Genomic DNA, 25,309 nt, shown 5'->3' on the forward strand with positions numbered 1-25,309 from the left:
CTCATGTTAAACAAACTGTGAGAAGAAAGAAAGTCTGACTCTTTTCTAACATTTGACCCAAACTGTTTTTCTAAATGATCCCAAACTAAAGTTCTTCAGATACAGTAAGAGAAATGATTTCATGATGAATGATGATCATTGTTGGAGGTTTTGGTCACGGTGCTGAATTTAACAGAGTCAAGTGTCATCATTGTATTTCCACTTTGCACATAATACTATAAATATAAGGAGGAAGCCTGAGGCCCTGCAGCAGACTCACAGACGGATGCAGAGGGGAGGAGTGTAGAGGTGCTGTGGTGTTTGGAGGAGGGACTCCTTCAGTTAGAGAAGTGAGGCGTCACAAGTTCCTGGTTTCCAGTGAAGAAGAAGAGAGGCAGCAGTGAACCATCAGAGCCTCATCATGAAAGTCCGTCACACTCTGATCTGCTGCTTCTTCCTTTGTGAGTACATTCACTTGTTCTTTCTGTCACTCTCCTTCTTCAACATGTTTCTGTTGTTAAACATGATGATCAGAGTCAGCTATGAGTCACTTTCATGGACGCTTCTTCCATTCAAACTGCTTTTATTCATGATTTCATGGATGTGTTTGTGGCCAGTATGGACAGAAGAAACCATCACAGTGAGACATTCATGGACATGTTGCTGCTCACTTTGGCTTTAGGATTCGTCCTTTCAAAGATGGTTTCTTACAAGTGTTTGTTACGTCCTCAAAATAACCTGTAACATCAAAGTAAAAACTCCACCTGATACTTTCAGTTATTATTTGAAAATACAAACTTGTTGATCAAGTCAATGAATTTTTCTTTGAAAGACAAAAACACATTTTGTTGCTTTTACTGTTACATGTTCATGTTTCTTCACTGTGACTATTCACAGTTCACTCCCACAGTGCATATAGATTTGACAAAATGACATCACTACCTGCAGACAAATATAAACCTGTGAGAGACGTGAGTGAAATCTGTCAGCATCTTCAAACCCAGAGTTGTGTGAAAAGTTATTTGCTAATTCTTCCTGTTTGTCCTGTTGGAGCTGAACAGAAATACGACTGCACAGAGTTTAAATGCTGGAATGAACTGAAATCATTCACATAAAGTAACTGACTCACATCAGCTGCTGAGTTTGGCTTCAGAGCTTTAAAATAGAGTCATAAATTACTCAATAACATGTCGTTAATTGCAAGTATTTGTTACTTCCTCAAAAAAAAAAAAAAAACGAAGTGTCTTGCCCAAGGACACAACGACTGAGACTGTCCAAGCCGGGGCTCGAACCAGCAACCTTCAGGTTACAAGGTGAACTCCCAACTCCTGAGCCACGATCACCCTCAGTAAAACAAAGTTACAACAAATAAAAACTTCATCACTGGTTTTGTTGTTGCTTCATGAACTTTGACACCAGCAGTACATTTAAACTAAATGATGACATCACTTCCTGTGGATGAAACACATGAAAAACTTGCATGTTGAGCTGTTGCTTCAATCTCTCAACACATAATTACTACAAGTACCACACAGAGGAGTTATGAGTCATTTACATGTTTTGTTTATCTTCATCTTTTATTGTCATTTTATTCATGCATAGGAAACATGTTCAGATATATTTTGAGTCGTGTCGACTGGAAGAAGATTTTCCACCACTTTAGACAATAAAATGTATTTGACATGAATCATTGTTGTTATTCAGACTTTAGTCTCAGTGTGTCTGTGTGTGAATGTTGTGATCAGACTGCAGCTTCTTACAGGAAGTACAAACAGTAACTGTTGATGGTTCATGTTTCCAACAGCTCTGCAGGAGGGAAACCCTGAAGTCACCGATGCTCAGATTCTTCACTATGGAGTCATTGGAGGAGATTTTAAAGCTGGATTCTCCTTTAATTCTCCAGGAACATGGAAGATGTTCTGCAGAGAAGAATGTGAAGGAGAAAACATTCTCATTAATACAACTGATGTCAGAGCTCAAACAGGCAGATACAGCATTGAATATGAATGGACTGGTTCTCATGGTTTATATGTGAGCATCTCAAAGCTGACTGAGTCTGACTCTGGACAGTACAGCTGTGGTTTGGCTGGATCTTCATCATCAGCTTCACTCACACAGTTTGTGATCGTTGTTGCTGAAGGTGAGTTTCTGTTTCAGCTGTGGAAATGTTTAGTTTCTGTTCCTGAAGCAAAGTTTGAGTTTCACTGACAGCTGCTGACGGTTTAAAGAAGCTGAAGTTTGTTCTTCTGTCAACTGTTGGTTACATTTGGACTCCTCTAAGTAACCGATGAACTGCAGCTGGGACACGAGTGTGTGTGAATATTAGTGAGTGTGTCAGCTGATAATGATGTGAATGAAATGTTGATGTCAGAAACAGACGCTGATGAATGAAAGAAGATTTTCTGATGTAACTTTGATTTTCTTTGATGAGTTTTTGCTTCTGTGTCGTCGGTTTGATCTTTCCAAGAGTTCCCCTCACAGCAAAATGGATTCTTCCTCAATGAATGTGTGAAAATCACATTCACAACACAAACGTCCATCCAGACTTTAAATGTACTTAAAACCATGAAGGGTTCACAGTTTAGAGTCTATACTTGTCATAAAAGCTGGTTTTCATGAATCCAATCAGTCTGATGATGAAGCCGTTTAAATCTCACTTAGTTCAACAGTTCCTCTGTCAGACTGGTTGAACTGGGCAGCTCCCAGTGTAACTGTGGATGAAACTGGAGTTACTCTGATCAGACTGCATCATCTTCAGCACAGATAGTAACTATTGGTTGTTTGTCTCTTTAACAGCACTGCTGGATGGAAACGATGATCAGCTGAAACACTTTGATAAAGAAACTGGAAGCTCTCTCACAGTCGGATGTTCCTTTAAACAACCTGGAAACAGAGTGTTCTTCTGCAGAGGAGAATGTGTAGGAGAAAACATTCTTGTTCTTACACTTGATATCAAAGCTCAGAGAGGCAGATACAAAATTGAATATGATTCAGGAGTTCTGTATGTGAGCATCACACAGCTGACCAAGTCTGACTCAGGACGGTACAGATGTTACCTGAGTGGATCTTCCAGCAGTTCATTCAGAGACTTTGAGGTCACTGTCACAGACGGTGAGTTTTTACTGACATTAATCAAATGTTGTCAGAGTGGAGCTGTTCAGCTGTTCCTTATTTCCTGTCATATATCTGCTGTTCCAGTGGTGGATGTTCATGTTGAACACGAGCAAAGTTTCTAATAATGAGCTCAGTGTCTGTACAGTGATCCCTGTGAGCCAACAGCTCAGGCTGCTCTCAGCACTCAGTTTATCTCAACATAGAAACAGAATTATTTAGAAACAAGATTATTTAGAAGTGTGAACTTTGTAAAGTTACTGTGATGGAGAGCAGGAATCAGAGTGTGGAGCTGGAAATGAACAGGTGACCATTAATGTCCCTAAATGTCTTTATTGTTTCCAAGAACCTGATATTTCAACATACATTCATATTTTATTTCATTGTTAAACTATTTTAGTGCATTTTTTTAAATCTAACACTAAATTTGCCAAACTGGTTTTTTCTCAGTCAGTGGATCCATTTAAGGCTCGTTTGATTTCTCAGCTGATTTTTGAATCTTTGTGTTTTTCTTCTTCACAGCTCCAAACATTTATAAGTCAAACTTTCCTCTCTGCTCTTGTTCAGCAGCTGGACCATCAGCCACGACTACAGGAAGCTGCACACCTTCATTAACTTTGACTGGAAGCACTGAGCAGCCTGAAAGAGCAGCATCTGCAGGTACATCCATCTATGAGTCTGAGAGTAGAAACACTGACAGATTCTTTATAACCTGAGTGAAAACTGGTTTAATTATTATCATAATTACTCCTTAATGTGTCCTGTTATATGCTTTTCATTTAGTTTGACAAGTGACATTAGCAAACAATCTGAAGTGAATATGTTCTTTAGAAGCTGTAAAATGCTAAAATAACACAACCTCTATTTCATATTATTTCAGTCTGTAGGTGATGAGTTCTTACTGTACAGCTCTATATACTGTACGCATGTCTTCAGCTTGTTGTTCTTCTCAATCAGCTGCAGATGTGCTGCTGGTTGTGGGTCTGACTCTGGCTCTCATCATCATCCTCTCATCACTGACTGTTCTAATAATCTGCATCAAGAGAAAGAGCAGCAGAGGTAAGACAACAGAGACACAGAAACACACAGAACGTCTCGTTTCTAACCAAAACTCTTTTTTCACTTCACTTGAAGTCTGTTCAAACAGCTGCAGTCAAACATCAAAATATTTCATCCTGCTTGTCCACTTTGGGCTCTAAGAGGAGAGTGGAGTGACTTGTAGAGATGATGTTAAACACTGGAAGTAACTGAATCCTAAACTGTGTCACACATGAACTCTGGACACTGTCAGCAGGATCAGATCCAGATGTTCTCTGCTTCAGACGTGTGAAGTAAAAACAGGAAAAATATACTGACTACACGACCCATGAAAACTGTAAAATAGTATAATTATTGTGGATCACTTCTTCAGTACACAGGAGGAGACTCGAGCAAATGTGAGTCTTTGATTCTGAAGGCAAAGTCTAAAATGAAGCCTAATAAAGTCCAACTAAGCAGGATGAAAGAACAGGAGGGGCAGCAGTGATCTTCAGCCTCACGTGCACTTTGAATGATTGTTGCCTCTAACAGAGGAACATCCTTTGTTTGTTCCACAGGTTTGAGGACCAGAGGAAACTCAGAGGGCACAAACATGGAGGTGACTTTCTTTCTCTTTGGTTCCTCTCACTGTTGACAGACTGCTACTGTAACAAAGAAATAAAGCAGTCACAGTGTGATGGTTCAGTTTGTAGACTGTTCCAGAAATTACAGTCCAAGAAGGTGAATTCAAACAGGTAGGTGACAAAAATGGCCGCCCAGACGGAGACTCCAACAACAAACAGAGACACTGTTGTCTGAGAGGTTCAACGAGGCAACGTGGAAATATTTACCAGCACAAATGATTTAACCAAGTCAGAGTCTCTTCTTTTTATGTGAAGAAGACAGTTTGTCTCTGTTTCAGGACGTCCACTACGAGAACTTTACTCCAGGTTCTACACGTGAAGACTCGACCTACCAGAGCCTCGATCCAGCCAGCAGGGACCAGGACCAGACCTACTCTACACTCACACACCACACATGAGACTCTCTGGATTCACACCTGGGTTTGTTTTTGTACTTGAAGACTTCAGTCTTTTTACAGACCCTGGAAATTCACAGCAACTACACCCATAAATGTGCACATTTTAAGCCTTAATACAACTTAATAGGTTAAGTTTTAAAAATAAACAACTCCCTGAATGTTTGTTATAAAGGAGGAAATTGCAGATAGAAAGACAAAAACGTCTTGGTCTCTGTCTGTCACCCTTGTAAAACGTGTTTATTTCCGGTGTAAAGTTGGACATCAAGTCTATGGTTGACTCACTGGAGCCTCAAGTGAACATTAGTGAACTGCATTTTTTTTTATCATTTTAATTTGCAACAAGACTAATGAGAACATGCCAGATCAGCTCATTTTTGCATGCTTGTCACATCCATTTACTTCAGTGCTCACTGCACTGTGCTCCCATGTATTCATCGGCTGTCTCTTATGCTCTGCTTAGCTGTGGTTTTGATCTACTCTGCAGGTTATGTCCAAGTTACTGTCCTAACTTGCAGGTTTTATCTCAGGTTCATTGCTAGTGCATGTTTCTGTGTGTGAAAAGTGCATTTAGTCCCAGAAGTTCACAGTCTGATATGATTTTCAATAAGATTTTTTCTGCTGTTTACTTTGCCCTGTCGTTGACACAGTAATACTTATGATATGCAATTAAACAACTTCAGGCTTAGCTCGGTTTTCTTTATGAATGCCATTAAGTGTTATTGAACATATCTTATTTTCTTTTGTAATTAATTGATTTCTTTTAATAAACAGGCAGAACTTGTAACTGAAGCCACGTCTCTTCTTCTCCAAACCTCACTGTGTGCTGGTTAATGGCCGTGATGTGCAAAGCGAGGCTTCATGAAACACGAAACACACCACGCATGTGTGCTGGAATTATATTCAGGCTTCGAGACGATCTGAAAACATCTCCACAGTGACACCTGCTGGACAATTTTACTATCGCCACATCTTGGAGATGCTGTTTATGAGATACTCGCAGCAGAAGCGTCAGTGAGACTTAAAATGAAAGAAAAAAACGCATGTCGTGAAAATCGTTAAGAAGTAGGTCACCTGTATTCATGTGTTTTTCTAATATTTCTTTTACAATATAAATAAATTCTTTATGGGAGTTACAGGGAGCATGACGTCACTCAATCCTGCAAATAACATTTTCTGTTGAAAGAAGAAAAAATAAAATTAGAGCACAGACGGAGTCAGAGTCGAACATTTCTGTCTGTTTTATTTCTCCTTGAAAGCAGAAAGGAGGTTTTTTACTGAGATACTTTAATGAGTTTACAGAGCGCCGACGTCTCTTTCTCTGTGGATTCCCGTGTTTAAGTAATTAGATAATGTCGGTCTCCATTAACCACAAAGAAAATAATAAAGAGAGAGAGGGCCTTGTTTTCTGTTACACATGCGCGTGTCATAAATACAAAAACATTAATTCAGTAATTACAAATGACTCTGGCTCATTAAAAAAAATGTGAATCCTGACGCCTCGCAGTGCCCGGAAGCAGCAGGTACACCACCTGTCGGAACTGGGGCACCAAAGCCTAGTTTATTCGTGGTCATGTGATCTCTGTGTTCGGTGCAGTATTTTGAAACATCGCGTCGGAGCCTCGACACAGCGAAGAAACGCTTTTCAAGCGTCCCATCCCTGCCAGAAACTCGGCCCCCTTCGCGCATGCGCTCTATAGTCATCACAGTATGAGGAGTGCAGAGAACAAGTAACGTCAGAGGTAAACAAGCTTTTATGTTTCTCGTTTACATATTCCACGCTCATGTTTGTAATTAAAGTGCAGAGACATTTTATTAAATATTCCGCTGGCCGACAGGAGGCCTGCGGCTGCTCGCAGCGGTCAGTGGGACTTGTCAGCCTAAGCTGCTTCAGCAGCAGCGAACTGTTAGCTGTGTTAGCTTCTGTATTCACAGTCAATGGAGAGGCGATCCAACTCCGCTGAACTGCACCAGCTCAGAGGACAGCTTTAAACATGCGACTGTATCTTCTCTTACGCTGGTGTCTTTTACTGAAGTGTTCTTTTAAAGCACTTTCCGCTTCGTCCGGTGTCAATCTGTGCTAATATTTAGAGCTAACATTGATAGCATTAGCATCTTAGCCGCTGTCAAATATCTGTTAAGCTAGACAGGGGAGGGACATTTAGAGCGACTGACGACCGAGACAGCCAATAAAATTTAGAGTAGGCGTCCTTAGGAGTCTTCAAGACCAATTATCTTCTTCTACTAAGAAAGCTAAGGAATATCAAGCGGAAAGTCAAATGTCTGTTTCATTCATTACAAACTGTTCGAGTTTAATATTCGCACATTTGTTCAGTCGAAATTCAGACTGCACCCGTGGAAAGCTGATAATAACTACACTAAAAAAAGTTGGGCTGCAACCGTTATCAGAGACGGGCGCAACGTCATCATATGTATGCCGTCATCACGCAACTTGACGTACAGTAGCGTTCGCGACCTTTGACCTTTGTGTGTTCTTGCTTTTTTTTTTTTTTTTAACTTACAACAATAGTTTGCAAAAATAGAAGAAAAAAGAAAATTCAAACATTTATTTGTTAAGATAATAAATACAATATGGGGGAAACTGTAAAGAAAAGAAATCTTTGGCATATCTAGAGTTTGAGTTTATTTAGGAATTTGCTTAGTTCAACCTATACTCTGTTTATAAGTTATTTGAATGGACCGCCTTTGAGTTTTTATTCACCTTGTCCATTTACACTTGTTGTTCCACAAATAATGAAACATAGCAAATAGAATATTTATATCCAACATTGAGGATAACCGCTGTGCTCCATCAAAACAAAAGAAAATGGCTTAAAAATATTGAACTGTCAAATAAACTCTCCACAGTAAAATGACAGAAAATGCTCACATCAACACTTCCTGTGTTTTTGTACCAGATGAAGACACCTCCGGACCGATCAGGCATCACATTTGAAGTCGGAGCCAAACTAGAAGCTCGAGACCACCACAAGAACTGGTCAGAAGACTCCTCCCCACCACCTTCCACACACACACACACACACACACACACGCACACACACACACACACACACACACACACACACACACACACACACACACACACACACACTTATTCTTTCCCTTAGGGGTCGTCACAGCAGATGATCTGCCTCCATCTCACTGTGTCCCTGCATCCTCCTCTGTTACTCCAACCACCAGCTCCATATTCAACAGCCTTTGCCCAAGATATCCACTCTCACTCTCCTACACACATCATAACCACCTCAGCCTTTCCTCCCTGACTCTGAGCCCTCCCTCTGATGCACTAATTTCTAATGCTGTTCATCCTGCTCACTCCTAGTCAACATCTGAACATCTTCAGCTCTGCCTCCTGTACAACCAAACATCACAATGGGCCTCACTACAATCTTTTAAACCTTCCCTTTCACTATTGCTGCTCTCCTTCTGTCACTAATCACCCCGACACTCATGTCCACCCTCCTTGCACTAACACACTCAAAATAACAAAAATTAATTGTTTGTTTTACTGAGCTTCTGCTGTTATGATGTACCCACTCATTCAAGCTTTTAAAGTAAAGTGTGGGTTAGCGACTTCTTAATAGTCCCTTTGTTATGAGTCTGATCTGTGGAAATCCGATGAGTGGATGATTCATTTAAGTTCCCACAGCAGTTCAGCCAACATACAGGAAACTTTCAGATACTGGTGGTGATTTTTTTTCCAGGATTTTAATAAAGTATTTAACTTTGTTATGATTTTTAATCCACCAAATAACAACAAAAAAAGGAACAGACTTATATTAAATGAAGTAACACTGACTCATTGCCTTAAAGATATGCAACCAGCTGTGCTCATGTGTGAATTCAAAAAGCCCAACCTTTCCTGTGGTGCGTAAATATCCTCTAATTTGTAGCTAAACAAAAGCTAATTTTGAATGTGGAAATGATAAAGATTTTTGGGAGAACATACTTCAAATTTAATGGTGTACTAAAAGTTTGTCCTCCTTTTAGGTACACGGCCACCATTGAGAAGATTGATTATGACAAAGAGCGGGTCCTGATCCACTATCTGCAGTGGAGCCGTCGCCATGACGAGTGGTTTCAGTGGAACTCACCGTACCTGCGGCCGAAGGAGCGAGTCAGCCTGAGGAGGCAGGGCCTGAATCCAACGCGATCACAGCCGGTATAGAACATGTTAGACGTACACAGATGTTTCTTTTTAAATAGTTTTTAAAACATCGGTATCAGTGTCATGGCAGGGATGCTGATACTGAATAAGATTTTATTTTTCTAAGATGCATGAACTGAAATAATATATTTAATTCCTGCATATAAATCCTAGATACTCTGCATTTGAAGTAAATGTGAAAATATCAGAGCCTGTACTACAACTTGGTTCATCGTATCCACAATATATTTCTGTTATCATTTACCCCACCATCAGTCAGGACGTGGACAGACGATGAGGCTATCATTTTAAATACATTTGAGGAGGTTAGGCTCATAATACAGACTGACAGTGAAGCAGCTGCTGTGGACAGAGCAGCAGAAACTGGGTGTGTGTTTTAGGGCTGCCACGATTAGTCGACTAGTCACGATTATGTCGACTATCAAAAATTTCGATGACAAATTTAATAGTCAACGCGTCGTTTGAAGCTTTGTAAGATCCAGAAAGACGCAGGAATAAATATTAGGATTTAAGAGTGTAATAGCGGACTGAAACAGAAGGTGGCAGCACTGCATGTACAAAGATGCCAGCTGCCATTAAACCCCGAAGAAGAAGAAGAAGCTGTCTCCAGTATCATAGCTGTTGTCCAAATTTACGGGCTGCATCGTTAGGAGGCAGCGTTTGATTACGTTACAGCGACGCGACGAAGGCTTTCCAAATTTGAAGATTTCTCCAAATGCGTCCTACTTTTCCCCGAATTTGAAGGATGAGTCGGATGTATCCTTCCTGGCCCAAATGATCCCAGAATTCATAGCACGACCCAGCCAATTCCTGTTTCCAACAATGGCAGCAGCTACATAGTTTTAATATTACTCTTTCTGGGTCACAAAATAAACTTTTAACACATTTTTAGGCGAGAATGTAGCTGTGCAAACTTCAAATGTCTGCTCGGTTTATGAAGACATCACAAATTTGTAAAAGTGCCCCGACGTTTTCGGAGACTTCTGCTACCCACCCGCTCGATAGCTGGAGGGTTCTAGGCTCACTAGAGCCGGCGTAAAACACCAGACACTACCTGTTATATTTTAGATGGCAAGGAGCAGACGGCTGAGTTTATTAAACTCCACCGAGACAAAATTCATTAAAAGTTTAATAAACTATCATCTTGTCTTTAGTTAGCACAGACCTTAAACACTTAAAGCTGTAAGTTAATGATAGTTATATAAGAGCAGATGCATCCTGGTGCAATAAGCTGTAAGTTTTACAGCCAATGGATGATGATCTAACTAGTCGACTATCAAAATAATTGTTTGTGGCAGCCCTAGTGTGTTTTAATAATGTTGGTCAAGAAGACTAGAAAGATTATGACAATAATAAGTTGAAGCTAGGAGAATGTTGACTGCGTAAGCTAACAGATGTTTTCTCTGCGACTCAGACGTTTGTTTCAGGCTCAAAGGTTCTGGCCTGTTGGACCGACTGTCGTTTCTACCCGGCCAAAATCCTCCGTGTCAACAAGGACGGTGAGGTTCAGCTGTGACCTTTTACCTCTGCTGTTTTTCTACTGTATTCTACTGCTGGTTGATTTACTGATTTTGGGGGGGGGGGGAGGGGGAAGGTCAGTGCAGCTGTTTATCACAAGGTTGTCTGATAAATCACTAAGCACCTACCATCTGCACCCCTCACTAACTTTTGGCTATTCAATGGACCCATGCATATGTTTTCTTTCATAGTATATATCGTAACGATTCAGATTTAGCTTGCTTCTGCACTTAAGAAGTAAGGCGGTCTTAATAATACTGGGAAAAAAATGAGGTGAGAGGCCCAAAATTTCAGCCCACCCCTCTGTGCTTCTTGTTCCAGTAACTTGACTAGTATGGAGGTCGGATTGTGTGTGGGTTCATTAATTACACTAAGTTACTCTACAATATAAGTCAGCTAATCCTGAGTGCTTTTCCTGATTCAATGATATTAATGATATAATGCTGCTTACATTATTTTTACAGTTGAAGCTGATACATTGGACTGTTAAAAGCGTTTCATTAAAGAAAAGTCAAATAAATCCTGATTAATTCATACTAAAAACTCTGGTTTGGAGTCGAGTTGCTGCCTGAGGTGGGAGAGGTGAGGTATCTCTGGGCTTTGTTTGAGGCACTTAGGTGGAGATTGAAGCAGGAGATTGACAGAAGGGCTGGTGCAGCTGGGTCCGGTCTGTTGTGAAGAGGGAGCTGAGCTTGAAGGCGAAGCTGTCAATTTACTGGTTGATCTACATTCCCTCTCTCATATGTGACCCCGAGCTGTGGGTAGTTACCAGAAAATAAGATTGTGCATTCAAGTGGCAAAAATTGGGCTCTCCCTTCAGACAGAGCTCAGAGCACAGCCGTGCTCCTTTGCATCAAAAGGTGCCGGTTGAAGTGGTTCGGTCGGCTCTGACCCAGATAAGCTCAGTGAATGGATGGGCGTCTTTTATGTCCTCCCTTCATGCTGTTTGACTCCCGCTGTCCGTCTTTGGGTTGTTTGTGCTGCGTTCCTGTTGTTACTGAAGCGAATCGGCTGTTTTTGGAACATGATTGATCTAAACCTGGTGTTTGTGTTTTCCTGTGTCAGACTCCTACACAGTGCGATTCTATGATGGCGTGGTTCGGACTGTGAAGCCCACCAAAGTCAAACCTTTCCAGGAAGTAAGAAATGCTTCTCTCTAATTGGTCCTCGTCTACTCAGTGTTTCACACAATCACAACGTCTTTGATCCTTAATGTGTTTGTTTTTGTTTGTTTGTCGTTCTTAGAAATCCAGATCTGAGAAAAGTGCTGTGGGAAGCGAGGGATGGGAGGAAGGTGAGAGTGAGGAGGAGGAAGGAGGAGAAGGACAGGAAGAAGAAGAGGAGGAGGAGAAAAAGGAGGAAGAGGAGGCAGATGAGAAGGTGACAACAGAAGAGACCGATGCAGCTTTGGAGAGGGAGGAGGACAGGAAGAGGAAGGCAGAACCTTCATCCTCAAATCCACCTGCCAAGAAGAAAACAGATGACAGTAAGTAAGATGACCTCTGACCCCAAGCGCCCGCACACTGTAGATCTGTCCAGATGTTTGGAGGCTCTGCAGCTCGTCAGCAGGAGCAAATTAAAATGGTTAACAATGGTCTGTCTCTCTTCCAGGCAGAAGCAGTGGAACTCAGAATCAGCCAATCACAGCTAACTCCACCCCCCCAGCAGCAGCAGCACTTAACCCTGCCCACATAGACAGAGGTACACTTATCTCTGTAAACAGATATCTGCACAGGAATATGGAGAATACATAAAGGGTTTCTGGTTTCCACTTGTAGTCCGGGTTGAGTATGCACGAAAAAGTGAGGTCCTGTTTGCCGAAATGAAACCTGAAAACCTTCAGCTACAATGTAACAACAACTTAGGCTTTTATAAGCTTTTCTAAATATGTCTGCATTAGAAAAGCCACAACTGGGGCAGGGGGCTGCAAGTCTCATCCAGAATATCAACAGACGACACCGGCGGCTCTGCACCAGCAAATCCTACAGCAGCAGACTCACTGATGGTGCCTGAAGTCGACAGAGGAGGACTTTAGACATGCGTGTATTGGTCCAAACATGAGAACTCCACAGAACATGTGCACATTTTACATGGTTCTCTTAGCTTTAAGACGATGTCTGTGGGGACTGTCTCACTCAGGAGGACAGCAGACATAGTTCTTATTAGACCTGGGTGAGATGGACAAAACTGGAACATGTTTTTCATACCAGTCAAATCACTATTTCTGTCCAGCTTAAAGATGACCTCTACTCCAAAGTGAAGATAAAATGTTAATTTTGACTTAAATATTAATTATTTTGTGTCACACATTGAACGTGACTAATGTGCTGTAGAATATTATACAGGTGTACTTTGAGTACATAGTGCTAGTGTATGTGAGCATATAATAAAGTAAAATCTTAATTTTGACCGGTAAGAACATTCAAGCCAACCCGAGGATAAAACCACGGTGAATGTGAGAAAATCCAGTTCTTAACAGATGAAACACAGTTTAACTTTGTTCGCAGGTGCTTCTCTTATTTGGATCAGTAAGTGGTTATGCTTCTGTAACGTACTTGACCTGTTTGTTTTATTTAATCTTTGTTTCAGATGTCCTGCTGGAGCGTCAGGCTCACCTTCCCACCACACACAAGTTCAGCAGAGAACCATGTAAGTCCCTCAGTCCTCCACATAAACACAAAAGGTTAGAACGTCTCGATGCATGCTCAATCATCCAGGTAAGTAAATCCCAGGACTGCTACGACCAGATGAACAGAATCAAACTTTGGGGACAAAAGTTTAGAGTTTAAAAGTTGTTTTTTTTTGTCTAATGAAAAAAGTAGGACAGATAAAGACTGTCGGCTGCTCAATCCACACTTGTAATGGGGCGGGAACAGATTGAACATGAAAGGATATCAAATGTTTTAATTGAGAAAATTTGATGGAAGCGACACCTCTCAAGAGAACATGTACAGGGTGATGTTTCCTCTGTGTCTTAAACATCTCCGAGCCAAGGAGACCAGCAGCTGGACTCTTGGAAGAGGAATCTTGTCCCATTTTTAGGTTAAAGCTGCTCAGCAGTCCTGGCTCTTCTTTGGTGTCACCATGCTCCAAATGTTTTCAGCCGTGCTGTTGGAATCGATGCTTTATGTGATTTTAGCATTGTTGTGCTGAAACATGAAGAAGATGTAGAAGTCAGAGATGCAGGCTTTTAAACTGAGCGCTGATATTGAGCCACAGGGTCTCCCTTCTCTTTTTCCAAAAGTCATTAAAACATTTGTCTGACATCGGAACAGTTTTCTGTGAGTTTTGGTTCAGAGAAGACGACGTTGTTTCTGACCGTGTTTAGATGTGGCGACGTGTTTGCATGATCTTTAACCTGCTGCCTGAGGGCCTGAAGATCACGAGCATCGATGCTGAATTTCAGCCTCCATCCACACGCAGATACTTCTCCAAATAATCTATAATAATAATTTATGATTTTATTTTATTGTAGATGATGAGACATTTAAAGTCTTCACAATCTCACATTGAGAAACATTATTGTGAAATTGTTCAGTTTGTAGACAGTTCTTTGCAGATTGCTGAACCTCTTTAGTTCTGAGAACGTCTGCCTCTCTTTATACCGACCTGCTGCTAATTAACCAGATGAGGTGCAACACGTTCCTCCAGCTGATCCTTTCTTACTGTCACTCACTTCTCCAGCGTTTTGTTGTCTGAAGCATTTAATGAAATGGTAAAATGTCTCAGTTGAAATATTTAACTTGTTTTCTGCTTTATTGTGAATAAAATTCATAAGATTTGCAAATCATTGCACAGCATCCAAACTTTTGTGGAACTGTGGTTTTTCTTCAGCTCCAGAGGAATTTTAGATGCCGTCTTAAATTGACAAATTGTGCTTCTGAGCAGACATTTAATGTAGCTTCCTGTCCTCTCTTCGTGCTTGGGGTTACAATACAAAGGCATATTATCAGTGTGCAGCTGCTCCCTTCTTCTTTCTAAGCATGAAAGTGCTGAGGTTTCCTAATCCAGTCCCACAGCAGTTAGAAACACTCGGTGTGTCCTCTCCTCTCAGTGTACAGGGTGATAAAGAACCAGCCTCCACCCATCCTCTCCATTGAGCTGGACCACAACCCCTTCAAGTGCCCTGCTCCCGGGTGCACTAAGTCATTCAGGAAGGCGAGCCTGCTGCACTACCACATCAAGTACTACCACACCGACCAGCAGCTGGAGGAGCAAAGCAGCGCGGAGGAGGCCGTGAGGTCGCTTTATGTCCCACGGATTAGATACGGTGAGCAGAGGGCGGTGAGTTTAACGCTGACTGGAGCTATTTTGGGGTTTTTTAGGAGGAAGCGATCTTTTTCAGAGGGTGGCGACTTGGTGTCAGACAGGAGGAGTGAGAACTCGACCAGCGGAGAACATGGCATCATGGGAACAGGTACAGAGCAGAGCACAACATCAGCACATAGGAGCAGAAAACTAGGCCAACCAGCAGCGTTGGTGTCATTTCTCTCATGTGTGCCTGTTAGTAGAAGCCAAGAAGGATGGGGGGAAGGAGAAAACGGGAGGACTGGATAAGAAGGAGAGGAAGAACTTCCTGCGAATCAAACTGAAGAAGAAGAAAAAGAAGAAGAAGAAGAAGAAAAGTCAGACGGGTGAGACTCATTGTGTCTGTTGACCTTCTTAAACTGAGATTAACAGGTTTGTAAGATATTTGGAGCCTAAAATCAGAGGTCTGCCCTCATCTAACAGTTTGAAGTTCGCTGTAGAAGTGTCATATTTTACCATCCATTTTCTTTCACTTATCTAAGTCAGAGTCATGGGGGAGGTCAGGTTGTCCCAGCTTCCACAGGGCGAGAGGCAGGGTACACCCTGCATAGGTCACCAGTGTGTCGCAGGGCTGACAGAGACAAACAACTATTCAGACTCACATTCACACCTGTGCCCAGTTTAGCATCACCAATTAACCTAACCCCACTAACTGCATGTCTTTGGACTTTGAGGAAGACAGGACCCCCCAAACACGGGGAGATCATGCAGTCTCCATCCATTTCAGCTACACTGGCTTCCTGTTGAATTTCAGTATATTTTAAGATCCTGGTCTTGACATTTAGAGCCTTGCATGGACTGGCACCAGCTTACATCTCCGATCCGCTACAGCCCGATGTCCCCAGCAGGTCCCTGAGGTCATCTGATCAGGACTATAAAACAGACTAAGATGAGAACTAAGGGTCACAGAGCTTTTAGCCACTGTGGACTCTCTCCCTCAGACATTAAGACTGTGGACTCGGTCGTTGTTTTTAAAAAAACAACTCAAAACTCACCTTTTAAAACAGTTTTTAGTTAAATTTCTGCCTGTTTTATATTGTCTGTTTTACATTTTTATTATTTGTTATCTTATGTGCAGCACGTTGTGATTCTGTCTAGAAAGGTGCTACATAAATAAAATTGTATTTATTATTTATCTTCAACTCACATTTTATCTGTTATTGCACTTATTGCATCCTCAAATTTAAATAGAGTCCCATCTGACAGAAGTGTGAACCTGCGCATTAGTAACACTGCAGAAAATGAACTGCAGCGTGTTTGGCTCAGATTTGCTGTTGAGGGCGTTTTGGCTGCTCACAAACACGAGTGTAACGGGAAAGTAAAAACATTTATGTTTTGTTGGAAACGCTGCAGACGAAGCTAAAGCACCTTCACCACCTGTTTGTGATTTAAAACTCCTCTTTTTCAGCTGCTTCTCATTAGTTGTTGTCATTACTGTGAGTTACTGAGCACCAGAACAAGGTTGACAGCGTCCATGCGAGCACCGAGCGTCCAATCATTTTGTTGCTTCTCTCTTCTTCTCATCAGGTTTCTGCAGCAGCGACGATGAGAGCTCAGACAGACCTCCGATCACTCTCAAGCTCTCAACTGAACATCACAACACACACATGCAAGGTGGGAAAACACACACACATTAATATCACAAACACTGATACGATGTAAAAATTCAAAAACTGAGTTTCTGTACTTTTAGCCGACGATGGCAGCGATTGGTCAACGCTGACAGCAGAGAGTGGAGAAGACACGCCCTCCTGGCCTGTTGGCACGGAGACGGAGGAGTGTGAGGTGGTGAGGTGTGTGTGCGAGGTGGACGAGGAGAATGACTTCATGATCCAGGTGAGACACACACAGGAATGATTTGTCTGTAGCTGCTTTTAAAACGAATCCACAGAACTGACAAACAAGTCTGAAAGGAGAGAAATGAATCATGGGAAATATTTTACATCATTCATGTCCATCAGGTTCTGTTCAATGTGAAAATTTTGTCTTTATTAGGACTTCTTTTGTCACTGAAGGCCTTTGTGTCAGGAATGCTCAGAAACACAGGATTGTTTCGTGATGCTGCTGTGACGTGATCCCAGTGTTTTCTCTGTGTGTGTCTGTAGTGCGAGTCGTGTCTGTGCTGGCAGCACGGGACCTGTATGGGTTTATACGAGGACAACGTCCCACACAACTACATCTGCTACTACTGCAGACAGACCGCAGGTAGGATTCACACTGTGAGCACTTACTGCTGTGCCGAGCCTGTGAAAGAAAGCAGGTAAAGGTGGATTATTTGATAGTTGGTGTAATATAAAACTCAAAGCTTGCATTTTATATGTTACAGCAAAGGCCTGGAAAAGTTCCTCGACCCCTTGTCGAGTGGTCGTAGGATAGCTCTCTGTGTTTAGGTGAAAGTCAAAGTGTGTGTTTGTATTGTAACCTTTTCTGACTGGTTGGAGAAGGACATGTGACTTATGTGTGTTTGTACCTCAGTGAGTGTGTGAGGCTTCGACGACACGAGCTCCACAGCTCAGGCTGAAGCCGTTTTCAGAGACCTGCTGGCTCTCTGTGGGTTCCTGTGTGGTGCTCGTGCTTCTCCTCTCATCTTGTTTTCATCTGTAATCCTCATTGGTCCAGGTTGGCGGTGTGCTCAGCGTTTCCGGTCTGAGCCCGACTTGTTGAAATCCGGTCACATGTTTGGCCTGTCGTGTGTGAAGGAGAACTACTCGGAGGTCAACGCCTCCAAGATCTCACACACCAGCCACCTGCTGGCGCACACGTACGGCATCAGCCAGGTCCTCAGCGCCCTGCAACTCAAAATCAGCCTGCTGCGGTGAGTGCGATCGCTCCGGCGGCTCGGCTCATCTGTTCGAGCCCGCAGAGACGTTAGCTCGGTCTGACTGTGGCCGTCTTTCCCCGCAGCTCGCCGTCCCACCCCGACCAGCAGCTGTGGAGGTCACCGTGGAAGCAGGAGGAGAGGCACAGACTGACGTCCAGCCCGAGAGGAGAGCCGCCCGTCTGCTACGTCAGCAGCGAGCACTGCTATCAGAAGCCTGGAGCATCATGGGAAAAAGGAGAGGAGCAGGAGAAAGAGAGGCCGATGGTGACGGTGAAGCAAGAGCGCAGTGGCGAGGAGAAGGTAGAGACTCAGCAGACACTCGTGTAGCCTTTTAACTGTTCACACGTTTCCTACTCAGAAAGCCGAAACAGTCGTTCACAAGTGCTCACCAACTCGCTCCACTGCCCGAGGTAACAGGACACAAAACATTTTCATTTATTTGTGCTGTTCACACTGATGGGGGGGAAACGGACGACCGAATGAGTCGTACATGAGCAATAAACTCTAAGCTCGGATTTCACTCCTGCATTAAGGCTGAACATCATAAAATCAGAGCTGATTATTTTGAGCAAAGACGATGAATCTCTTTTTCTGTCTCCTCAAAGCTCTTCTCTGCTGTGAATTTGAGACGCGTGAATCTTCAGCTGTTGGGAGGTTTAGGTGTAGTAAAAAAAACAAAGCCTGGCTCACTGAGACCTTGAGCAGAAGCAGCGCCTCACGCTCGCAGCGCTAAGCTCCTGCTGTTGCTATGAGACCAGTGAAGACCAGTTAGAAGCTCATTCTGGTGAATGTGGAACTATTTTTACCTTTTACTGAGTGTGAGGGGGGGGGAGCGAGAGCTGCAGAGGATACTCTGTGAAGATACACCAACAGAAAAGCTGTAACAGGCTTCCTCTGCACAATCACACAGCCAGAGATTTTACAAACGTAAGGCTCGTCGGGTAGATCATGAAAACCTGTCATCTGTTTGATTTCATGGGGACTTTGTCGTTTTTCAGACCAGTTTCTGATCCTGAATTGTTTTATTTCTCTTAACTGTTGTAGAATTCTTGTAGAATAGAAAGAATACATCATTAGTAGCAACGAAATGGAGCTAAAAATAAACGATTGATGGAGAATCAATAAGTGAAATGAGCAGATCACAGTGAATTTACTTAAGTGGACCAGAAGACAAGATGTGAGATGTAAGAGAGATTCTTACATCCAGAGAGGGTCACGGAAATAAAAGGTTTCGACAGGTGAGCCTGTGGAGGGATTGTACGCTCCTCCTGTGATTGGCTCATGACTCTGTTGCCACCGGTGTCTTTTTCCTGCAGTAGAGGCTGTGGCCGTAAACTGTCTTTGAATTTTTATCTCAATCTTAAGGAGATCACCTGTAAAAAAGAAAATAATTATTTATTTATTACAGAATAAGCAGGCCATGACTTGTAAAACCTAAATTTCATATTAAATTGTAAAGTTACTGAAATATAAACTGGAGATGTAATCTAATAATATTCTAATTTCAGTTCGGCTATTAGATGAAAATCGATAAAAACTGAAAAATGTCCACCTGACCCTTCAGAATCAGCTGATCTCTTTGAACTTTTTAAATACAGCAGAAACTGCAGGACTCAGAATCCAAAGCCAGCTTCATTATCTGTTTAACCAACTCTGAGCATCACGGCTTGTATTGTAGCTGCAAGAGGTTTAACACTGTGATGTAACAGAAACAAGGACCTGGGGTTCTGTGGGGGCGAGGGGGAGGCCTCATTTTCTCCAGAAAAGGGAATTTTCAAGCATCATTGGCAGAGTGTCGTTATTCAAACCTGCTCTCCAAGTTTGTCAAATTCACTGAAAAACGAATTAGTCTTCGTGTGTCTCTGGCTGCTGTTTGTTAAAAGCATCTGTCATTCTCTCCGTGTAGGAAATAAAACCTGAAGATGTCAACAGGAGCGCAGCTCACACCGCCGCAGACAGAGACGCCACCGCACTCACAGATGTGCACAACATAAAAACAGAGAATCACGCAGGCGGCGGCGAGCAGGCGCACACTCGGACGTGCGCAGCGGAGCCTCGCGCGGCGTCGGTGGCCGAGTGTCAGCTGAACCTGCTGGAGCACATCGAGTCCCTGCACCAGCAGATCAGCGCCAGGATGGACGTGATCGAGAGAGAGCTGGACGGTAACGCACACGTTGAATGTAAAAGACAGAGTTGCACACAACACTCCACATTAATCATCATTCAGTGTTATTAAAATAGTCACGGTGGCTTCGTCTGGTTACGAAAGCAGAGAGAAATATTTAGAGAAAGAAGCAAGTAAGTAATTATCCACCGCGAGTTAGAGCCATTCTAGCTGGAGGAGAATAATTACTGAGGCGTGGGAGGAAGAAGAGAGAAGGTTCGGTTTTTGCGTCGCTTCACTTGGAGGGGTCGTGAAGCTCATGCATCCTGATCGCCGTGTTCCTGCCTGCTGCTCCACTTTCACCGTATTGATTATTTAGACCTGACATTATTGTGAAAAAGTATCTATCGCATCTTCATTGCATGTTTGGCCTTTAATTTAATTGGGATTAGAGAAGTCTCGCTTCACTGCTGTACATCATGTATCTTGTGTGACTGACAGCAGCGCGGGCCTGAGCGTGATACAGCAACGCTGGGTTGGACGTGATGAGGCGTCAGAGTCGTGCTGTGCTCCTAAGTTACACCTCGGTGTTAGTTTGTGTCCACATGTGCTCGCTGCTGGTCGTAAAACTCGCTCTTCTCTGTCTTCAGTTCTAGAGTCCTGGTTGGACCACTCCGGCGAGCTCGAGCCTCCTGACCCTCTGTCCCGCCTCCCGCAGCTCAAACAGCGAATCAAACGGCTGCTGTGTGACCTGTGCACCGTGAGGCGCCTGTCGGTCTGCCGCTGACCGCCCTCCCTCTGAACTCTGACGAGACAAAGAGCGTGAAACTCTGAGTTGACTGTGGTTTGTTTCCCTGCAGTTACAGGACAGCGCCCCCCTGTGGTGGAGAAAAGGTGCTCTGCAACAAGATGGTGTTTTGTTTTTTTTGTTTTTTTAATACAACGCGACTGTTCCTGAAACGCCTCCAGCCGGACTTGAGAGCCCGTGTGAGCACCAGGCGAGGACGAGTTAGGTCATTGATCAGCTGTCATCCGTCTCATCGGGACGGGATGATGTTTGTCTCTGTGGAGGCTGAACGGACGCGTCGTCTGCCATCAGCTCGTTGTTTTTCTGCCAGCCAGCATCGAAGTGTAACAACGCACACAAAGGATTTGGATATCGTATATTTTCTAATTGTACTAATATTGCCAGTACTAATAATTGTTTGTTTGAAAGACTCTTGGAGGGTTTTACAGTCTGGTGAGACCAGGAGGTTCTTAAGGGTTGGTGACCACTAACTGCCTTTTTTTTTTAATGTTAGGAATCAGTGCGATGTGGAGCAACAACAAAACGGCTTCAGTGTTCCTCAGGAAGGATACCCTTCAAGCAGCTTATTTTCCTACCCACACATATTTAATCTGACTAATTTACTGCAGGACATACCCCTTACTTTTATTTTGAAAGTCACTGCTTCATTGTTGTGTGGTTCCTGATGACTGATGTCATCACCGCTGGGGTGGGGCAGCACCACAGGTTAATTAATCATTGATCAATAATCATTATGCCCAGTGTGAGGCCAAACACCTTTAGTTTATTTGTCACTTCCAGCATGAAGAGACGTTTACACGTTTGTGTAAAGCCACGACTGATTATGACGACTCGTGAGCGTCTGTGGGACTCTGCAGCAGTTTCAGGTTTCAGCGTTTTTGCTCAGCATTGGACTGATTCCAAGCTTTTTTGTCTTCTGTAATAATTTAAACCCAGAATGGAGCAGCGGGCTTTGTACCACACTGTGAACAGTGAGGCATGTTTAGGCTGGTGTTATACAAATCTTGAATATGGTTCAGTTTTCATGTACGTAAAGCTCTGAACCAGTCAACAAAGATGCAGGAGGTCATCACTGTGCAGACTGCAGCAACAACCAGGGAAAGCCTACTGGGGACTCAGTGGTGAGCAATGGCCTTGATCTGTCCCACGGGCCATGGTTTGTTCCTGGTCTTTGACTGAAGGAATGATGTCACAGATACATGCAGCTGAAAGAACGTGTGGGCTCAGCCGTAGAGCGGACGAGGGGCTGTGGCGTCCCCGAGGGAGCTCAGAGTAGTCGCTGCACCTCCACGTCTAAAGGAGCCCGGTCATGAAAATTGCAGAGGGAGTCCACGCCTGGAATACCTACTTAGCCCACTGCCACCAGCAGACGGGCAGAAGGAAGATGGAAAAATCAGCCGCAGGTTAACAGATACTGAGGTTTTCCTTTCACGAGCTGTTTCAGTTGCTAATTTGAAGTTGATGCGGTCAGTTTAACCGTTTCAGACAACTAAAAATTCTGCTCCTGCATTTTTCACTCATTCAGAATCAAACAGTATATCTTTTAAAAGCACAAAAACTCGACACCAAATGGTGTGAACCACTTATAAAGAGCACAGAAACAGTAGCTCTTTGTACTAATCTGTCGTTTCTCACCTCTGCTGAGCGCTGTTTTCACTACAAGTGTCCAACAAACGAAATGCTTCCAGACTTTCAGTGTCTTCAGTGGAAAAACAGGGTTTAAAAACACGCATGTTTAAATGGATGTAAACAGCTAACTGCAGAGCCGATCACATTCAGTTCTGTTAGAAAGTTATTCGGGGAAATTCTGGGAATCATTTTGCAGGAGGAATTCATCCATTCGTGGTATGATTCACTGCTGGCTCGAGCTGTGAGAGGTCACCCAGATGAGGTTGTGGTGGCAGACTGTCATTACAGTGTCAGCTTTGGCGTCCTGTTGGTGTTTCTCTGTTAAAAGCCTCATTGAGGGAACAGTTTTCTTCCCCTCCTCCTGTCCTCGTTTATCTGCTTTTCTGCATTTATTTGTTTGTTCAAATAGACAGTATCTTGGGTTGTGAACAGCATGATACATTTTTTATTCTGGACTCTTCAGTGTTAGCTTTGCTTAATTCACAGTTAATAATTTATCTGCTCTGTTTGAAACTGTTTCAGCTCGTCTGCCTTTAAGGCTACTCTTTCCTAATTGGTTGCTCCTCTTAAATAGAAGATTTGGACAGTAGGTGGGTGGGGCTTATGTGCCTGAGATGACCATATTAGTAATATCCTCTTTCTGTGACATCATACAGATCCAGGGATAGAAAAAAAGCTGCCTGATATGTGGGCTCACAGCAAATTGTTCTTCATGTTAAACATGAACTTCCACGGCTGGCCCCAGAAATAAGGAAAAGCAGAGTATGTCCCCGGCTTTTTATTTTTTAACAGCTGGCTCATAATAAGTTTTATATGTATGAGTTCTGAACCAGACTGTCCTGCACAGAATCAGATGGAGAAAACTGCAGGTGCTGTTGTTGGTGCAGTCTGCCATTAAAGCAAACAGCCTACTGTTAGATTAAGAAACCCCAGCAGCTTTAAAATGTACATATGTCTGAATGAAGTTTTATATTCTTGAACAAGAAGCTAACTGTATATAGCTGTAGATTTTATTTTGATAGAATGGCTTGAAAGTGGAACTTTCCAGGAAAACAGTTCATTTCATGTTATTTTCAGTTTTTCCTTCAGCGTCTCGTTACACTCTGAAAAACTTACCTGCTTAACGCTGATGTGTCTTTAATCCAACCTGTTGCTTCTCTTCAGTTTTTTAAAGTTTTATTACCACGCCGGCTAAAGATGCTGTGTTACGTATCGCAGCCCGCAGGGGCGTCTGACTCAGACCACATGAACTGTATATAAAAGATGGACACATAACATAAAGTCACCAGAACAGCGCTTCCTGAGATTGGCAATATCAGGAAGCGTCTCATAGACATTTCATCCAATCAGACAGCTTTTTACAGCCACAGTCGCCGCCCTCTGCTGGTCATCAGAAAGCAGGTTTAAGGCATTTACGTCTTTCATATACAGTCCCAAGTTTTCATTTTTATATTCATACTCTTGTTTAAAGCACGAGGAAATGTGTTTTTCTGAGGAGTTGTAGCTTTGAATAAAGGTATAAAATCCCAGTCGGTGTGGTTGTATCACATTCAAGTGTCTGGATTTAAAGACCGCAGTGCTTTCCAGATTGAATACGTGCCCACGTGTTCATTACTCCTGTTTGTGGTTTGAGTTATTTTTAAAGATTTATTTACTATGATCAACTTTTTAGTTCAACAAATGAGCACATCTGGATGCTTTTCAGCTATTTAAAGATATAATTTGCATTACTGAGACGACTTTTTAGGCCACATGTATCCCAGCATTAATGAGTCACGCTGGGCGAAGGAATTATACAGATCACACAAACAGAACAGCTTGGAGAGCTTTTTTATTTTAACTGGAATTGAACGGATTAGAAAAGATTGATACTTACTGAAGAGCTGAGATTATGCTTCAAATATAATCTAAAATCCAGTCTTCAAATATGAGATGAAAATTATCCATAAAACTGGCAAATATTTATCATTTCAAATGTAATATAACTGACCCCGAGATGTTTACAAGGTAACACACAGAGCACGAGTTACTCCCTAACCCAAAGCATATTCCTGTTTGTTTCATGCAGTTTTTGTTGTCCCGCTGAGACACTGATGGGTTTTTCTTTGTGTTTAAACCTAAAATCAGAGGCTTTAATCTGAATGAGAGGTTTTCCCAGGCGAAATCAAAAATGTAATAATGATAAAGAATAAAAAGGTTGGAAAATTAAACAAAAAATGTGAGTGAATGGAAAAAAACCCATTAACATACAGAAATGAAAAGATGGAAACTGTTAAATGTGTGATCGTCTCTCAAACAGCATCTACAGATTATGCTGATCCAGACTTTAGGTCACAGATTAGTCCTCAGCAGAGAAGCGAAAACTCATGTTTAAACCTCTGACGTCCATCATCTGCCGCTCTTCACTGTTGAAGTATGCGGTGCCGTCATGCTCTGATCTCAAGAGCAAACCAGCGTCATTGATACCTACGAGTGAAGAAGGGATATAAATGGCCTGCAATCTTCAGCAGTTAGTTTACTAGATTTGACCAGGATTTCATCATTAAGGGACGGGATGACATTTTATGGTTCTTTCCATCCCATGATCTTCACTTAACTCGTGTTCATCAGAATCAGAATCAGAATCAGAATGGGTTTATTGCCAGATGTTGAGGTTTACAACATTAGGAATTTGCTGCGGTGCTTCAGTGCAAACAATAAGAATTAAAGTGCTATGTAGAAAGAAAGATATGTGCATGAGATATACATTAGATATATACATGAGAATAAGAATTAAGAGTGCTACG

General features: G+C 42.6%; 2 protein-coding genes across 5 annotated transcripts; both read left to right on the plus strand.

The window, feature by feature from the left end:
• The first annotated feature begins 334 nt into the window (after window positions 1-334).
• On the plus strand, window positions 335-6,282 carry LOC105941289 (uncharacterized). Of its 3 annotated transcripts, none has more exons than XM_076878694.1 (7): window positions 335-440; window positions 1,784-2,119; window positions 2,776-3,090; window positions 3,613-3,750; window positions 4,048-4,149; window positions 4,686-4,726; window positions 5,030-6,282. In XM_076878694.1, exons 1-7 carry the CDS (start codon window positions 401-403, stop codon window positions 5,147-5,149), a joined length of 1,092 nt encoding a protein of 363 aa, XP_076734809.1. In that variant the 5' UTR covers window positions 335-400; the 3' UTR covers window positions 5,150-6,282. The 3 variants fall into 3 exon arrangements, with proteins under 3 accessions (XP_076734809.1, XP_024653977.2, XP_024653978.2); XM_024798209.2 differs by having other exon boundaries at window positions 339-440; window positions 3,658-3,750; XM_024798210.2 differs by having other exon boundaries at window positions 339-440; window positions 3,661-3,750.
• A 488-nt stretch (window positions 6,283-6,770) lies between these two features.
• On the plus strand, window positions 6,771-24,052 carry LOC101486938 (PHD finger protein 20). Of its 2 annotated transcripts, none has more exons than XM_004567533.6 (18): window positions 6,771-6,888; window positions 8,065-8,144; window positions 9,158-9,329; window positions 10,750-10,834; window positions 11,919-11,992; window positions 12,099-12,339; window positions 12,465-12,554; window positions 13,443-13,502; window positions 14,908-15,094; window positions 15,179-15,270; window positions 15,362-15,487; window positions 16,689-16,775; window positions 16,855-16,997; window positions 17,267-17,366; window positions 17,781-17,976; window positions 18,066-18,282; window positions 19,889-20,144; window positions 20,737-24,052. In XM_004567533.6, the coding sequence occupies exons 2-18, from the start codon at window positions 8,065-8,067 to the stop codon at window positions 20,871-20,873; spliced, it is 2,343 nt and encodes a 780-aa protein (XP_004567590.3). In that variant the 5' UTR covers window positions 6,771-6,888; the 3' UTR covers window positions 20,874-24,052. The 2 variants fall into 2 exon arrangements, with proteins under 2 accessions (XP_004567590.3, XP_014265747.3); XM_014410261.4 differs by having other exon boundaries at window positions 15,365-15,487.
• Window positions 24,053-25,309: the final 1,257 nt, after the last annotated feature.

The sequence above is a fragment of the Maylandia zebra genome, linkage group LG20, assembly GCF_041146795.1.
Source record: "Maylandia zebra isolate NMK-2024a linkage group LG20, Mzebra_GT3a, whole genome shotgun sequence".
NCBI lineage: Eukaryota > Metazoa > Chordata > Actinopteri > Cichliformes > Cichlidae > Maylandia > Maylandia zebra.